The following is a 19,129-nucleotide window of genomic DNA, read 5'->3' as shown; positions in this document are numbered from 1 at the left end:
TAAAATATTAGGAAGACATTTTGAAACATCTAGTTGTAGATAAGCACTTCTGTAGAATATGATACTGAACTACTGGTAATAAACTTTGAAGAAGCCGAGGACATAAAACAAATTATCATAGAAGGATTATGACCTGTCTACATGCAGTGCTTCAGCCTGAGGATAAAATTGAATCTATTTTGAAATGGTAAAACCCTGTACACCTGTAGCAAAGTCATATTTATTATAATTCTACACTCACTTCTGGCTAAGAAACTTATTTCCAGAAGGGCCAGTGCCCTGACTATCCCTTCGATAAGTCTGGAAATGACACAAGCAAGGCTGAATACTGTAAACTTATTTCATCAACTAGATGTTAAAGTACTTAATAACATAGTCACTGCTAAACTAACTTGGTCCATGAAAAAGTTGAGATTTGTAATCCCATGACATTTTGGTTCTCATAATAACAGATGAACATTAGATTCATTGACCATTTTTCTATTTTTCACAGAGCATCAAATATGCAATATGAGACACTAATTTTTTATTTAGAGACAGAAGTTGCCATGTTCTGTGAAGATGTGTTAAAAAACTTCAACCCAAAGCTAGAAATTAAGAAAAAAAAAGTCATACCCATCAACTAGATAGTAAAGTGTTTAGGCCTAATTTTTTAATAACGTTTGAATTGGTAATTTATTCCTTTAGTATAAGGTAGTTAACAAGACCACAGAAGCACATATCATGACCGCTCATTTGGCTTATCCAAAGTATTTCTTAAAGGTTAAAACTGGAACAACAAACAGTTAAAGTAGTTGGATATATAAAAGGAAGAGGTCAAAGGAAATTGGTGAAAGTAAAAGGCAGAAAGCAGTATAGTTGGGGCCAAAGGCACACTGCTGATAGTCTATTTTCAGTTTTCCACTCAAGGGACTCTATAAGTGGAACCCCTTTGAGGACTATACAAGAGAAAGAGGTCAAAGGAAATTGGTGAAAGTAAAAGGTAGAAAGAAGCATAGTTGGGGCTAAAGGCACACTGCCAAGAGTCTCTATTTTCAGTTTGTCACTCAAGGGACTCTATAAGTGGAACCCCTTTGAGGACCTTAACTTCAGTAACACTATATTATTGATCTTGTTTTTATTTTTCAGGGATGCATAGGCACAACAGTTAATCAAGGACCAATGGAAATTGCTCACATATTCCTGTCAGACTTGGTAGACAGTCGCAAACCTCCTACCCGGTTTCAGAATAAACTTAGGCTGTGCTTCAAAGACTTTTCCAAAAAGTAAGTCTGTTACTTTGAAAAACTTTACCAAAATACATTTTCCAAAAATGTGAATGCTGTATTGATGAAAGATCTTCATATTGTGTCAAGACACTAAAATCAGTAGTAGATAATTTTATTATTTAAAAAAGCCATTGTGCATGTTTTTGACATTTAATGGAGCTCATAGATTACGTACATATTTCCTTTTATCGAAAATTATCAGCTTAAAACTATTTTGACACATCAGTCATTTCTGTCTTATTTTTTTCTACTGAAGGTGTCATGATGCTTTACGTAAAAACAAGACACTGATTGGATCTGACATGAGAGAATATCACCGAGAACTAGAGCGCAACTACAACCGTTTTACTGAAGGATTAGCACCAATGATAACTCTCAACCATTTAAGTAGGCCTCCTTCCAGGTAAGTTCTTGCTTAGCATGCCGTGGAAATATTTAATATTCATGCACAAAACAGTTGGCTTACTCTTTCTGTAAGATTTTATTTAGAGTAGGGGCAAAGTAATTTAATACTTAACACTTGAAGTTTTATGTTCAGGGTAGCCTTAGTAATGCAGTATTTGAAACAGTTAGGTGTTCATGTGCAAGCAAGGGCCTTTAAGTGTTTTTCTGGATGTGAATTGCATTGTTGCTGTAAATAAATACATGTATGTATACTATAAAGTCGTTATTACTTATGAATAAATGTGCCTTGTGTGTAATATGAAATTCACCAACACACAAACATACACACACTGAGCTCTATTACCTCAGTGGTAGTCATGGACTTGTAGCCCTAAGTGGTTGCTTGCTTTCATTTTGACCCATTTCTCCTTGCACCAGTTTCAGCAAATTATTTTTGTGAGTTGCTCAGTATTGGTTTATCCTAATTGGTTACTAGCCCAAGGTCACATGAAACAAATTATCTTAACCTAGCAGCAGTGAGTCATGAGGCTTAAGCCAGCAAGAGAGTTATGTATGTGTATCATACATTGTTTTAGTGTACAAGAAGTATTTTATTCTTAATCATTGAATTTGAATTTTTCTCTACTCAAAAATAGTAAGTACTGTACAAGTATTTGATTAAATAACCATACAAAGAAGGGAATATGGAGGAAGCAAAGCAAGATTGAGTGAGGTGGTTAGACAGTGTAACCTGAAGTGAAACAAATATAAAGATGAATGCATACTTTTATAAGATAAAAGGTTTTTGCATCTAAATCACATAGTGGGCCAATAGTGCCCCCTTTTGTTGTATGAGTGATCTTGGGCTTTTGCAGTTTGCCTATTAAAAGAACAGTGAGAGGCCTAAGCTAGGACAGTGAGTAAAAGGTTTTCCATGCAAATCAAACTTTAATGTACAAGTCTGTGTACAGTACTTTGGGATTTGTTGATGGGAAATACTTTTCAAATCATTTACCCTACTCTTAAAATTATTTAGTCTCATCATAAACTCAAAATCAGGCCAAAAGTCCATTCATTATGTATTGGGTTATGTTAGTAATTAACAGGTTTTGGTGTAGGAAAAACCTATTTTTGGTAGTCGCTGTTGAGTCCTCAAGGAGTTACCCCCATGGTGTGCCAGCGCTCCATGGTGACTAGGCTAGTATCAAAGAAATATTTTTCTAGCCTGGTCCTATAGCTGGGGATTGTGTTGTAATGAAAACACTATAACATGTGATAGAGTATGATGGACTCAAAGATAAGAGGGCATTTTCCCTTATCTTCAGAAAATCTAAAACCATTCTGAACCCAGTTTTTCTACGTCAAAAATGCAAGAAAGAGACTACTGCACATGCGCATCTGTCATCTTGTTTACGACCAGGGCAGGCAAAAGACCAGCTCCATTACTCTCTGATGGTCAGTGTAAGATGATCCCTTGCCCAAATCCCATGCCTTTTGTCAAGGAAGTGGGAGGGTTTGAGGACTCAACAGTGACTACTAAAAATAGGTTTTTCCTACTTCAAAACCTGTTTCTTGATAGTGTAGTTGCTTGTTTCACCCTTAAGGAGCTTTAGAAAAGAAATTGACTGGTGACAAAAGGCTTAAGCTTTCAAAATTTTAATCTCAAACAATCCTAAGAAAAAACATTTATGGTCTGAGGTCAAGCCACAAGTTTCAAGCCCCATTCCTTATCCTAAAAAACCTTTTGGGGTTTTGGTAACAAGAAAACGAGAAACTAAACAGGAACTTGTATTTTTAGGGTGAAGTTCTGTAGTGACTTAACTAAGTATACTGGGTGTGGTTGCAGTCTTTTTATCTTCCCCAGCAATAGTCAGCATACTCACCCGTTAGGAAGACCCTGGTTTTCTGCTGTAGAGCCCTATGGGGTTAAACTGACTAACCATACCACCTACTGACATGCAGTGTAGACTGAATTTGTTCGATCTCCCTGTGGCAGGAATGTCTTAACTGATGACCCACCCTGTACATTTGGAGACTTCTTGAAAGAGACATTTCTGAAGAAGGCTAACAAGACGTACTTTCTTTCCTAATGTCATGTGACCTAGGAAAGGAGTGTGGGTTTGCTTTTTTAATGAGGGACACTAGAATTATTCTTAGCCCTTGTAGAGAGAGTGGTTTATTCGTGCTAGAGTGTAGGAAAATCGGACCTTCTTGGGTGTTTGCCATGACCTCTAGGTAAACCTTAAGTGCTTGAACTGGGCATAATGTTTTGTCTACTAAATTGAATTTTCTTATAAGAATAGATTTTCTTCTTAAAGGATCCTCATTCTTGGCCAGGAATGATGGGCCTGGGGACAATAATAATTGATTATCAGCAGTTTGTGTGATACAGTATATCGTCCCCGTCTAAGAGAGCCCAGTTCACTAATACGGGCTCCTGATGCTAATGCAATCAGGAAGATCGCCTTTTGTAGCTTGTGAATTGTGGTTGTATTGGGTCTGCTAAATTGAGGGGTAGATAGAAGTCTAAGTACCTTGTTCAGGGACCAAGTAATTGGGAGTCTTTTGGGAGTGGGTCCTTTGTAGAGCAAAAGACTGCAGAAGGAAAGTAACAACTTCTATGCTGGAGTCAGTCCCAAATCCATAAAGCAAGGGTTCTGTTAATGCTGCCTTGCATGCCATGATTGTTGTAACCGCAAGGCGTTTATGTTAAAAAAGATATATCAGAAAATTTAAAAGTGTTTCTATAGAAATTTCAACTGGGTTTTCAGTATGGATACAGTCTAACCTTATCTCCCATATGGACTGGTATTGTCGGATAGATGACGTCCATAATTTTTGCACTAGGTACCTAGCAGTGTTGGGTGAGTAGTTTTCACAGTAGATAATGTTTAAAAAATCCATACGTGAAGGTCTTGGCTCAGGAAGGAGGATGGGTAAATGATTTTCCCTCCTACTTTCTGGGATAGAACAGTGGATGACAGTGGAATTGATCTTTTCGTCCGTAGTTGAAGTAATAGAAACCAATGCCTGTTTGGCCAGTTTGGGACTATTAAGTAAGCTGTCCCTTTGAAGGTTAGGAGTTTGCTCAAAACCTTCAAAATCTGGGACAATGGAGGAATAAGATATATCGTCATCCACTTGTTCCAGTCTTGTAGGAGGGCATCTCTTGCTGTTGCTTGATTGTCCAAGTTTGGCGATACATATACTTGGAGTTTGTGTTTCTTGTATGTGGCGAACAGGTCCACATCTGGTTGTGGAAGCATGTTGGCTATTGTTTGAAAAGAGTGGTTGTCCAACATCCACTCTGTTAAGGCTGTTGTTTTCCTCGATAGAGAGTCTGCTATTACGTTGAGAGACCCTGTGAGGTGAATTGCAGACAGGTGCCACTTCTTTATTTGTGCCATCCGAAGGATGGCTAGCATTACCATGTTGAGAGGAGGTGAACATGATCCCGATCTCTTGATGCGGGACATTGGAGTTGTGTTGTCTAGAACCAACAGAATATGTGTCTCTTCTGGAGGTTTGAGTTTTTTGAGAGCAAAAAGACACCCATCAGTTCCAGAAAATTGATATGACACTTCCGCAGAGTAGCTGACCACCTCCCTGCCACCTGATGATCTTCCCTATGTCCTCCCCAACCTGTCAACGAGGCACCTGTGTGTATTGTCACTCTTAGAGATGGAGGAGTCAGGGTGGCCCATTTCACCAGAGATTCCTTCTGGGTCCAAGGCTGAAGTATCTCCCCAACTTTCTGATTCTTTTGGTGAGATCGGTCTTGCATCTTTTTTCTTGCGTGTGATAGCCAAAATTTTTACACGTTTTTCAATTGCAATCTCAGTGCTGTATTGGATTTATTACTGATGCAAACTGTAGTAGACTGTCATGCATTCTAATTGCTGTCTGGAAACTTATTCCGTTGTGAGATTTGATGGGGAGAAACAACAGGCCTTGAAGAGTATCCCAACACAGTCCCAGCCACTGAAAGCGTCTGCTGGGTGTGAGGTGGGATTTTTTCCAATTTATCATAAAACCTTTTGACGGGAGTCTGTTGACCACTGCTCTTATGTTTTTCAAGCATTTTTTTTTTTTTTTGTGGCCCCCCAGGTTAACCAGTCATCTAGGTAAGCTATTAGTTGTATTCTGTCTTTCCCGAGTTCCTGGACAACTGCTGTTGCTGATTTTGTGAAAATTTTTGGGGCAGTGTTTAGTCCAAAAGGCATGACTTTGAGCCTGTATGTCTCTTTCCCTATCCGGAACCCGAGGAAAGGCAAAAGAGAGCAGCAATAGGGACATGCCAGTATGCATCTTTCAGATCGATAGAAACTTTCCAATTCCCTTTTGGAATGACTGAACATAATTGGGCAACGGTAGTCATCCGAAACTTTTGGCAAACAATGTAATTGTACAATGTTGATAGGTCGAGGATCACTCTTTGTTCAGAGAAATCCTTTTTGGGAACATTGAAGAGACATGCTTGGTGGCGAATATACGCATGTTTCTCTATGGCACCTTTTAATAGGGCTTTCTGCACATAATCTTCAAGAGAGGGGTTTGGTACTTGAAAGAAACCCTTTAAAGGTAGGGGAGGATGAGACCATTTCCACCCCAGCCTGTTGAGAACAATGCTGTGTCCCCAAAGAGAAGACTTCCATTCCTTGTGGTGTCTTTGGAGCCGACCCCTGACCAAACAATTCCTATTGACATCCCCCTCTTCCTCTGCCTTTTTCTTTGATAGGCATTCTGGGGGTTGCCTTTCCTTTTCCTTTGTAAGATGGTTTTTGGATCTTATGAAAATGATGTCCTTGCTGATGTGGCTGTTGCTGTTCTTTTGAAGGGGGTTGTCCCTTCTGACCACCTACCTGTTTATGAGGGAAAGTCTTGGAGATGACTGCAGGCTTATATGATTTTTTATCAAAGCGAGCCTTTTTTGAATTGGGTAAAGGGAAATTTCGGGTTATTTGTTTCCTGAATTCTCATTTTCCCAGAAGAGCTTACACTGTAAAATTTTGTTGTTGTGCTTGGTCGTTGACTTGAATTACAACAGAATCCTCAGACAGTCCCCTACAGAAGGGGTTAGACTGTAATAAAGGAGTTACAGTAGGAATTGACCTGTTGGAGCCTTCCAATGTTTCCATTCATGCTTATAAGCACCAGTCTAAAAAGTCATAGAGCACTTCCCATAGGGTTCTCTTTAGACTTTTAGCCACAACAGCAAAAAGTGTCCTGGAATCCTCTGGAAGCCTTTTATTGGCAACTTCTAGCAAGGTGGAAGAGGTTAAGACACTAAGGAGAAGAGTCCTAGCATGGAATTCTGGCGAAGCTGTCTCATCTGAGGTTCTTCTCGTAGGAGCCCCGAATTGCTGAGTTGCAACATCAAAGGTGAGCTTTTTCCTTTCAAAAGGGAGTTGAAGCATTGCCCACTCCTTGGTGGAATTTTTCAAAACTGGCAGGACTGTGGCAAATGGTTTTAGTTCTGCCATTGACTACTGTTTTCTAGTTAGTACATAATTCTGAAAATTTGCCTTCACATGGTTAATTATTTTAAAGGTGAAAGGACAGAAGGCTGGGGGTACTTGGTGAGCAAGTTTGGTTTTATTCGTAATGGGAGTATAGATCCACCTACCGTTGACCGGTAAAGGGCATCATCTATAGCTTTTAATGCTGTATTCCCACATAAGAGAACTGTTTCCTTTTGAGGTTTCTCCATGTCTGGCAAAGGTGGTATCAGGCGTCATTCTGTATTAGAGAATGCTGCCCTGTCTCTTAAACTCCACATGTACAACTTCGATCATGGTTGTTCTCTCATTAATTAGATACTTACCATCAGGAGAGAAAATACACATTGAAGTGTCTCGCCAGGGATTATCAGTATTATCAGGGGAGAATATTGGAGCCCCTGTTATGTTCTGACCTGAAGCTGTATAGTTTGAACTGGCCGTTTTGTTGGCTCCAGTTTGGAATTGTAACCTTGGTTCTTGTTTGGTCAGAGTTTGTTTCCACTCTCCCTTTTCAATTGCAGGATGCAGTACTTTTACACTTTGGAGTGTACATCACTGACTTGATTTCTTTAATTTCCTTTTATGAATCATGCAATATGTCCATTAGATATTGCCATTCTGTGGCAAGGGGATCTTTGATATTACTCATAGTTTCCTTACAGAACTGATCAAATGCTGCAAACTGTGTATCCCTTTTGGAGGAGCTTGTGTAATCTGACTGAGCATCCACAGCTGAACTGTGACTACCTGTTACCCAGGGGGGCAGAGGTCCTGGGTGAGTTACTATACCCCTCCAAAAATGATGTCATTTCAATTAGGGTTAATTGAATCCTTGTATTCCTTTTGAGGGAAGGATCCTGATCAGCTTCTGAGACTTGCATGGTGGTTTGAATTCCTTCTGGAAAGTTTCTCCCATGGTTAGCTGAAGGTAGTGTCCCTGATCCTTCTGGGTTCAGCAAGGTAATTTCGGTAGCAATATCAGCTTCATTTGTAAGATAATCACCTCCAAGAGGAAATTCCTCTATTTCCTCCACAGGGTTAACCTGGGAGGTATAGTATTGGGAACTGATGTTATGGGATTTTGGCCCAAATATAGATCTTCTAAGAAGGGGTTAAATATTTGCTGCCGGAGTTCTGCTGGAAAAATATAGTCTCCCCCTTCCTCCCCCTTGCTGAACCCTAGGACCCATTGTGACAGCTTGAAACAAGCTGTCTCATCCTTAAAACTTGCTGCCAAGAGCACACTGCAAATTTCGCACATATCTGGTGACCAAGCAAATCTGTCTTGTGTTTTACAAGGACTATGCTCATGGCAGGTGGAATGGGCCGTACCCACTGGCAAAAAGCAGACCAAGCAATTTGCTATGGATCACTTGAGCTGAGGGTCCTACATAATGGTGGCCCTGTAATGAAAGAACCACATTGTTATTAGAAACTAATAAGTATAAGTTGTTTTTAAAAATGGACACTTTTGTAAAACCCTGTGCTGTTAGCATATTACATCTTATAGGTTAGTTCGATTACTAGTGTGTAAACGTAATACCTTTTATAAAATATCCAAGTTAACTTAAACCATTTTAGGTTTAGGTTGATTCTGACAGCACATAGGGATGCATTACTTGAACTGTTAGCCCTTTTGCAATGGCTATGTGAAATTTTAATTCTAAATTTTCATACCATAGGGACCAATCTTCTATAAACTAATTTGTCCAATAACTAACCCAAGCTACTGTTTTATATGGCTTAGGTTAATCCTTCTGGTATAATCTACGTTAATCTAAGCATAGAAGATCTCTTAGAGGATTCTTGCTTGACCTATTCTAGGCTGTTTCTTATTCTAGGTTTAATTAAAAACCTAAGGATATAAGCTACACCAAAATTAATCCTCTTATGATCTGGTTTTTTGTTTTACGTAGCCGAAACTACCTTTTTGTCTGATACTCAGCCCCGCTGTTTCTAAATTAACAATAGGAACATTCCCTTATTAGGGGATTTCCACTTAATCTAGTTAGGCTAATGCCTGTTCTAGGTTTATATCACCTCTAAGGGTATAGGCTTCATAAGACCTTACCAATGTTATTGACCCTAGAATACTGTTTATATGTACTCCTAGGCTTCCTTACCAATGTTATTAATCCTAGAATACTGTTTATATTTACTCCTAGGCATATTGTTCTTTCTTAGCTTAGTATAGGGTATTAGCTAATACAGGTTTTTATAGATCACACTTAAATGTATAGGCTATATAAAACTAGCAACTTGCTGGTAAGGTAACACAGTTAGGCTACTATTTTTTCTAGCTCAGGCTGACCACCTCCCTTGTTTGTATCCAATCCTAGGTTATTTGGTCTATTATACAAAATAGTAATCCAATAATATATAATCTTATAGCTAGGTTATCACTTACTCTAATCTCTGAGGGACCTGGGGCAACCTAAACGAACTGTAAGGTCTGTAAGGTGTAAGGTAAGGTTTAGGGTACTGCCTAATCTGGACTATTTAATTCACAAGGGTATGGTTACATAAAACAGAATTGCCTTAGTATGTTGCCTTAAGGCTAGGCGACCATCCCACCTGGCACAGGTTACTATTTTCACCTAGTTCTAGATTACTGTCTAGGAAAATGATTGTCCAATAATGGGATGTTTTGTAAAAGTTTCTCACGTAAACTAATATAGCTACTGCCTAGTCCTGGATTATTTTAGATCATACTTAAGTATAGAGGCTGTATAGAGGAAAAATTTTAGTTTCCTGTTTATCAAATTCTAGGATCCTTGGTGTAAACTAGGCTGCTGTCTAGGACCATAAAAGAATATGTCTTAAAAGGTTCTTACCTTAAATTGGTTTACTACCTAACCCAGGTTATTTAAATCACCTTTAGGATATGTAATCCTAGGATTTAGGCTACAGACAACATCTACTATATTTACATTATTCACACTGAATTTGTTAGGCTACCACATCATGTAGGGTACCACCTAGGCTATTGTGGACATCGTTATCTGAAATGATTATCTAAATTAATAATAAATTGTAGAACATCTCGTTAGTTACACTTTTAAATTGAATGATCAAAAATTAAAATTTTTGGGGCTTTCGCAAATAACAGATATCGTGAGAGAGTACCGACCATGTGCTCTGAAAACAAAGTCTAGTTTTCGTACACAAAAACAATTGGTCTACAGTTTAAACTAACAATTTTTAACTGGAGCTTAAAAATAAGCACTTAACTTTCGAGTTTGGATGTTTCCATGATTCTTACTGATGAAAACATTAAGGAACACTGAACCATCATGCATGTAGCTTGCACTAGCAGAGGGTAATGGAGCTGGTCTTTTGCCTGCCCTGTCATAAACAAGATGGCAGATGCGCATGCGCAGTAGTCACTAATTGCATTTTTTGACGCAGGAAAAACTTGGTTCAGCTTCGCTGAAGATGAGGGAAAATGCCCTCTTATCTTAGAGTCCATTATACTTTATCACGTGTCATAGTGTTTTCATTACGACACAATACCCGGCCATAAGACCAGCCTAGAAAAATATTTCTTTGATACTAGTCTAGTCACCATGGAGCAGTGGCACACCATGGGGGGTAACTCCTTGAGGACGAAACAAGCGAATGTTATAAAAAATATACATATTTACATGTATATATAACATTTTTTGCATGAATATTTTCACCAAATGAGATCACAATAAGAGAACATGGGATTAAAAAAACAGAGAACACACCTTTGGAAAACAAAAAAAATTTTGCTTAATAAAACCTTTTAAGCTAGTAACAAAATTACATATGATGCTCAATGTATTAAGTGTTAGTGTGTGTGAGAAAAATCTTCATGAAACTGTATGCCAAGTAACAATTTCATTTCATTTTATAATGTTCAAACCAGACAAAAGTGAAGTGTTGATTGGTTGTAATATGAATAGAAATTTTGATATCATTTACCGCCTTCTGTATCTCGAATGAAGTTAGAGTATTAATAGTTATTATTGATATTTACACATATTCATTCATTTGTGTAGTGTGAGGTAACATTTTTTATTAGGCTGTAACAGCATAGTTTAAGTGTGTAGGAACAAATACAAACCTGTCTTTTACAAGAGCCCAAATTTGTAGACCAAAATTTAATCAAGTTCATTAGAATTGCATATGCTGTGTAGTGGTTTACCATCTGGCACTACGCTGCCGTGAATGGGTACCCAATTTTATATTTTATCTAACCATTTTTATAACTGTTGTTAAAGAGGGCATGAGTGAGCCACCTTATATCTCTGAATGAGTTTTTCTCCTGTTAGAACATTGTTTGACAAGTTACTGGGTTTTTGTATAGTCGGTTTCACCAATGTAGGTTTTAGGTAGCTAGCTCTCGATTGGCTGAAATCAGTGCGATATCATACGCTTACTGTGATAAATGTGCAAAATATTTCCTTAGTAATACGTCTGAATGCTTATTTATACAAAGAACCCTTACACCTTATTTAGATCATAAACATGCCAATTTTTGTTGATAATATGACATTACAATCACATGAATGACAAGCTTGTAACACAGTCTACTAAGGTCAAATGCAAATGAACGATGGACTTTAAACAATTATTTTTTTTTATTTCACTGTAGGTACATGAAAAGACATCTGGCTGTGCAAGTGGGAATAAGAGGTATTTTAATAATTTCTTTCATGTAAATTACATGAGTAGGTTAATATTCAAAATAAGCAAGAAATATTGTTGTCCAATAGGCTGTCTAGGGGCTGGGGGAAGTGAATGAAACAACCACTGCTGCATTGCCTGGAAGGTGGGAAATTTCAGTTATAACATGGCATAATAGGAATGGTAATGTGGTTTTCTTCTCAGAATTGCATATTTATACAATTTTTTCTTGAGCATACAAATAATTATGATAGCTCAGTCCTTGAGCACTTTCAGACTTTTTAATTAAATAACTTATCCAGCAAAAGTTTAAAATCCTATTCAGTTCCTTAGTGTTGATGACATACATTTGGTATAAAAGATAGTCTAGGCATACAATGTTTTTCATTGTTGGGCATTGGAATGATAATTGGACAGAATGAATTAATGAAGGTTATAAGAAAAATTAATTTTGACCAAAGTGGAATGAATGTGTGCTTAAAAGGTCAGTAAAACAAAATACCTGGCAAATCAGTAGCATGGGTGTAGCTTCATTGGTCCATGCTTCATGTTTTGGCGGTAAACAGTATTGAAGGCTATTTCAGTTTATGGTTGTAGATATTAATTTGGTATCATATAAAGTTATTTTTATATACGTGAACTGAAACTATACCTAGAGTAAAGTTGGAATGATAAGAAAATATTGTGATTTGAAGAGTTTTTGAGCATAGGGTATATGCATGGTCTGGGCCATACCAATGAGATAAATCATAATTACTGAAAGCTCATCGTTCATTTGTGTTTGATGTAAGTAGATTGTTTGATATAATCTCATCTTTTGTGTGCTTGTGTTGGGATAGTATGACGACAAATCAACATGTTTATGATTTATAGGAGTGAGGGTTTTTTGTCTATATAAACATTCAAATAAGTTATTGGAAAAATGGTGCAATATTTATTGCAATAAGCCAACAATGCCAGGAGCATTGATTGTCAGCCAATCACGTGCTACCCATGTACATGTGCCACATCTTCACCCGTGAGTGGATGGATGAAATGAAACCAACTGTAGTATTGATTTGAGGTAGTGTTTTGTGTTGTCATTCTCCCATTAGGCATAAACAGATCTTAATGTTAGCTTGTAAGAAAGTGAGTTTGTGTGAAAGTAAAATGTTCACATACTGTGCATTTGCGCTCTCTCTCTCTCTCTCTCTCTCTCTCTCTCTCTCTCTCTCTCTCTCTCTCTCTCTCTCTCTCTCTCTCTCTCTCTCTCATTCTTCATAAAACAAAAAAAAGATTTTTGAGAGAGAAAGAAAGGCAAGTAAATGCATTGTGTATCTTAGCAGGATGCATACTTGTATGTATACACATATGTGCACAGAATGGAAAATATATTTATGTAGCAGTATTGTTGTAGAAAGTACAACAATACTTTTAGATCAAGTAAATGTCAGTAAAAGTGCTGAGAGATAGAGGACCCATAGTAATGCAACGTGATTTTCATGTGCATATAGATGTGCATCTGTACAAAGACAAAAAAATTCATTATATACAGTACAAAATTGTATATATAAGATGACAAAATGTAAAAAAAATGCTTAAAGACAGTATATGTAAATCAAAATTCCAAACTGTTTTGTATAATGTACAGTAAATTTTGTGTAATCTTGCTTGATTCAGGTACAGGACAGGTTTTTTATCAAACATCTGTGAATTTCTGATTGTCAGATGAACAGAGTGACACTTTCACTTGTAAAAAATTACCTTTTTAGCATATTAACAATTTATACTACAGTTACATTACATTATGTAAATAATTATACACCATAAGCAGGACTTAACAAATGAGAAAAATAACCTACTATACTTGCAAAAGCAAAAACACAAAAGATTGCATTGATAAAAAGTACAGGGTGTTTACAGAGACAGACAACGGCACTCATGGGATAGACAAGAAAATGTTGGTTGTGTGCATTCATTTCACTATCTGATAAATTTAGCATACTTACAAGATCACTGTATTCTGTTAAGTATGAAATATTTTTATCTTTATCAGACTTAGATGCTTCCAATAAGTAATGAGATCTGGCAAGGAGAGGTGCCATTGTACAAATTTGCTTGCACTCACAAGAACTAAGGTTTCATTCTTGTATCAAGTGACTCGAACGGTATTCAGCTGCAATCTCACTTATCTACAAATTGGTTCAATTAAGAATTGCATTATAAATGGTCATAACCTTGACTTTCAGCACCAATATTTGGACAACAAATGAAATACTGTAAAGTACACATTCAGTTCACCAATCTACAAACACTCCTGTCACCAAGTTCCCCCATTCAAGGAAACTGGTAAAAATGTACCTAATATTAAGACATGAATGCAAATGTGAAATTAAGCTCACCCAGAATTATATTTTCATACTTGACTGATGAGTTGGGCCACGAATTTTTTCACATCATTCACTGCCAGCATAGATAGCTTGTTGTCTTAGAGGTACTTCTAATATTATCAGGACTCTTGGTATTATGAAGATTTTTGTGTTTTCACAAGATTGGAGAGAACAACTTGTGAGACTTCAGTAGGGTATGCACAGTGATTTTTACTGAGCTTATTATAGATATCTATGAATCACTTTTAAAAGTACAATTGAGGATGGATTCTGGTGCACATTGTCTTATTTCACAATAGCTGGTCATGGTATTGGTAGAAGTGGAGGCCAAGAACATGATGAGTCAGTGCTAGTCCAGTGGGAATAATAGTTGGGTGAAATTGAATTATTACTATAGATAGGAACATTATGTACATTGGCCTAAGTCTGAGAAAGATAACATTAGTGTCGCCATTGATATCAAAGACAGTATTAGATATCAGCTGTAGACAGAAAGTAGATCATAGTTAGCTATGATTCTGGGTAATTGAAACAACTTTGTTCATATACGGAACAAACCTTGGTCTTAACGTAGGGATAAATTCTCTGGCGCTAGCCGGAGTCCGTTTAAGAATAATACAAGGAATTGGTGGTAATGGGCCAGGAATGTCGGAGAGCAACATCCATAGTGATCAGCTTCCTGGAATCCCTAGGTTTTCAAATAAACAGGAAGAAATCCCGCCTAGTTCCGGAGGCTCGATTTCAATGGTTAGGAATCCAATGGGATCTGGACACACACAAACTGTCACTTCCGCCAGCCAAAAGGAGGGAAATAGCCAAAGCTACCAGGCAGTTCCTCAAAAACAAAAGAGCCTCTCGTCGTACCCAGGAAAGAGTCCTAGGTTCTCTTCAGTTCACGTCAGTAACAGATCTGCTGCTGACAGCCAAACTGAAAGATATAAACAGGGTGTGGCGGAGACGAGCCAACAGCAGATACAGAGACAAGGTGTCCCTGATTCCGCTGGTGTTGAGGAAAAGGCTTCGACCGTGGTCAACAGTCAAGAGTTTGTCAAGGTCAGTGCCTCTCCAATTTCCCCCTCCATCATTGGTGATCCACACGGATGCTTCTCTGAGCGGGTGGGGAGGATATTCCCAACACAAGAAAGTTCAAGGAACGTGGTCCACTATGTTCTGCCAGTGCCATATCAACATTCTCGAAGCAATGGCAGTATTTCTAACTCTGAAGAAACTGCGTCCAACCAGACAGATTCATATCAGACTGGTACTGGACAGTGCAGTAGTTGTGCATTGCATAAACAGAGGGGGCTCCAAGTCGAGCCGGATCAAACAAGTAATGATAGCAATTTTCTCCCTGGCAAGAAAACACCGTTGGCATCTGTCAGCTACCCATCTGGCAGGTGTCCGGAATGTCATTGCAGATTCACTGTCCAGGACAACTCCGCTGGAGTCGGAATGGTCACTGGACAAAGCATCCTTCGAATGGATTTGCCGTCAGGTACCAGGTCTCCAGGTGGACCTGTTTGCCACAGAAAGCAACCACAAACTTCCATGTTACGTCGCTCCCAATCTAGACCCTCTAGCTCACTCCACAGATGCGATGTCAATAGACTGGAACAGGTGGCAAAGGATCTAACTGTTTCCACCAATAAACCTGTTGATGAAAGTTTTACACAAGCTCAGATCATTCAAAGGTCAAGTAGCACTTGTGGCACCCAACTGGCCGAAGAGCAATTGGTTTCCTCTTCTTCTAGAGTTGAAACTCCGATGCATACAAATCCCCAGGCCAAAGTTGACGCAAATAGTACAAACTCGGACTGTGTCAGCTTCCTCAAGAATTCTGAATGCCCTAGCTTTATGGACTTCATGAAATTTGCAGCTCAGAAAGATGCTAACATTGATCCTATTAACATACTGTTCATAGAATCAGACAAAAGGGAATCTACCCTCAGACAATATGATTCAGCAGTTAAAAAGTTAGCATTGTTCCTGAGAGAATCTGAAGCTCAAGAAATGACCACGAACCTTGCAATCTCGTTTTTCAGGTCATTATTTGAGAAAGGACTGGCCTCTAGTACTATTACTACAGCAAAATCTGCTTTAAGAAAAATATTTTTACATGGCTTCAATATTAACCTTACAGACTCATATTTTTCGTCAATTCCTAAAGCATGCGCTCATCTTAGACCAGCAACTCGTCCCCACACGGTTTCCTGGTTCTTAAATGATGTACTTAAATTAGCATCGGACACTGATAATGAACGGTGTTCATATTTGAGTCTGTTAAGGAAAACGTTATTCTTAATTAGCCTAGCCTCAGGTGCCAGAATTTCTGAACTGTCTGCTCCCTCTAGAGAACCGAACCATGTTGATTTCCTCCCGTCAGGAGAAGTTCTGTTATCTCCGGATCTCAAGTTTTTAGCTAAGAATGAAGATCCACAAAATAGATGGTCCCCTTGGAAGGTTATCCCCCTTCCACAGGATCTGTCCTTATGTCCAGTTACCACTTTAAAGGCTTATTTGAATAGAACTTCTAATATAATGTCTGGCCCTCTTTTTGTTAGGGAAAATGGAGGAACCATTTCTTTAAAGGCCATCAGGCAACAAATACTATATTTTATAAAACAAGCAAACCCGGATTCAGTACGTAAGGTACATGATATCCGAGCAGTGGCCACCTCCACTAATTATTTTCATAATATGAATTTTGATGATCTTAATAAATATACGGGTTGGAAATCACCAGCAGTGTTCAAACGCCACTATCTTAAATCTCTAGAGGCTCTAAAATTTTCCACAGTGGCCGCAGGAAGTATAGTTCCTTCTGCCTTAGAATAACTTTTGTAACCTTAGTTTATCCTGTCCTTTATTCCTCTGTCGCCTACCTGCCTCGTTTACTCACCATGCCGTCTATCTTTAGGTCAGGCCTGCTTCACAGCCTGGCTCCTGACCATTTTGCATATTGTTATTGTTTCCCTTTTGTTAGCTTTAAGTGTCTTGGTGTTACTAAATTTTGTCTGTGTGCCCTATATTGTTAATCATGTTTTATTATTACTACTTTGGGTTATTAAAACACAGTATTTTTCTTACAGTTTTATTTATCTCCTTTAAGTATTTCTTAGAAGGTTCCACCAAGCTTTTGTATGACTGTTTCTCTGTTATGATTTCACCGGGTGACACAGGTCGAACCCAGAAAAGGGATTTTGACAAAGGAAAAATCTATTTCTGGGGGAAGACCTGTGTCACCTGGTGACCCATCCCTGTTTCTTTTTTCCCCCCCTGAATGGCATACCAAGCTTTGGGGGGTGCTAACTTGGGATGTCGATAAGATGGCGGCTGAGGTGTTGGTTGGCTGGGAGAAGAACGTGGGGTATGTGACGGCTCCTCATTTTTCGGGATTTTGAGATTGGAGATCTCTATAGGGCAGAGGCCTGTGGCAGTGGCAACACTCACCCTTTGTGTATACCGACGCCATTAATTGGCGCTCAAACTGGGGGTCGTAACCCTGGCATCATGTTTAGCTTTTTCTCTGGTATTTTTAGCAATACTTATACCTAGAAATATGTGCTATATGGATATTTCACCGGGTGACACAGGTCTTCCCCCAGAAATAGATTTTTCCTTTGTCAAAATCCCTTTTTCGTTACTTGTCTTCTGTGTCTACAGATCCACATTCCACTTCATCATAGGTGCAGAGCTGACATTTGCAGTGTAAGTAACCCATGTCCAACCTATGGCCAGGAAGTGAGCCCAGGTGTTCTGAACCTCCAGTCGGTTCTAAGACTCTGATCCTCCCTCCAAGAGTAAGTCTTCCCACATTAAGACCAAGGTTTGTTCCGTATATGAACAAAAGACAAATTTGAAATCAACTTGTATTTTTCATAACTAACAAACCTTCAGCCTTAATGTATATGGCCCACCTCAAGCCACCCCTCATTCTTTCCTGGGCTAGAAGGAAACTGGTATGATGATGTGTAGCAGGGTAAAGCAGGTCATTTAGCTTCCTCCTTCTCTCCTATTGGCTGACACCTGTTGCCACCAATTCCTTGTGTTTTTTTAACAGGATTCCAGCTAGCGCCAGAGAATTGATCCCTATTTTAAGACCGAAGGTTAGTTTGTTATGAAAAATACGAATTGATCTGAAATTTGTCATTTTAGGAAATTGGCTGGTGTAGGGCAGTAAGTAGGACTTAAAGATGCTTTAAAATGGTAATGATTGTGCTTGATGGGCTAAAATTTTTTGACTGACATGAAAGGATGGTGAGATATTGACTTTAAAGAGAGTGACTATCTGTTGGACTGCCATCAGTAGGGTTCATATGCATCAGAGAGCACTGAACAGCAACTGCATACATGCACAGGCTGTTAAGTGGACAACTGAAAATGTGGCTGTAGCATAGTTTAAAGGGAATGGGTTGTTGACAGATTTGGGCCACTGTGCAAAAAGCCAGTCATGACCAGTTTAAATGTTGCCAAGAATGGATTTAGATAATGAAGGGAAATGGGAAACAAGACTTGAGATAGCTAATTAGAAGATGAGAGTTATGCATTGATTGACCAAGGGTCTATAAAGAAATGGATGAATATACTTAGTCTGTGGAAATTTTGAAGCAAGATTTGATGGCAGCTGTGAACAAGCACCTTAATAGGTAACTTAGGTTGGATGAAGGTGGTAACCATAGATGAGGATGAGATTATGAATGCTAAATGATAATATATTGGAAAGACAAACTGATGTGGGTGGTTTGTGGTTGATGACAGACAACAACTGTTGTGCAATAACCATTTCTGAGCTGTGATTCTGGAGTTTTTCAGTTATTGGCAAAGTTTTTTTTACAGAAGGCTTGCTAATATTTTTGTAGTTTTTCTACCATGAGTGTGGATATGACTGATTGGGATTGCTGACTTGTGAGTTACCCGGCAGCATGGTTAGGATTTGTGGGCAAAATTATAATAG

General features: G+C 38.5%; 1 protein-coding gene across 36 annotated transcripts in view; it reads left to right on the top strand.

The window, feature by feature from the left end:
- Positions 1 to 19,129, top strand: part of Zir (Zizimin-related) — a 582,703-nt gene that overhangs the window by 539,902 nt on the left and 23,672 nt on the right. For 35 of the 36 annotated variants that reach the window (XR_010852045.1, XR_010852043.1, XR_010852042.1 and 32 more), the window contains 2 exons: positions 1,129 to 1,265; positions 1,525 to 1,671. Coding sequence is in view for 14 of the 36 variants with exons in the window: in XM_067098450.1 (XP_066954551.1) it covers positions 1,129 to 1,265; positions 1,525 to 1,671 (284 nt within the window). In the remaining 22 variants the exon portion in view is untranslated. Of the gene's footprint in view, positions 1 to 1,128; positions 1,266 to 1,524; positions 1,672 to 11,774; positions 11,857 to 19,129 lie in introns of those variants that run through there. The other variant, XM_067098435.1, reaches the window with a different exon arrangement.

This window comes from Macrobrachium rosenbergii, chromosome 55 (genome assembly GCF_040412425.1).
Source record: "Macrobrachium rosenbergii isolate ZJJX-2024 chromosome 55, ASM4041242v1, whole genome shotgun sequence".
NCBI classification, from domain to species: Eukaryota; Metazoa; Arthropoda; class Malacostraca; order Decapoda; family Palaemonidae; genus Macrobrachium; species Macrobrachium rosenbergii.
Note: the sequence above shows the minus strand (reverse complement) of the source record. Positions and strands in the feature narration are given on the sequence as shown.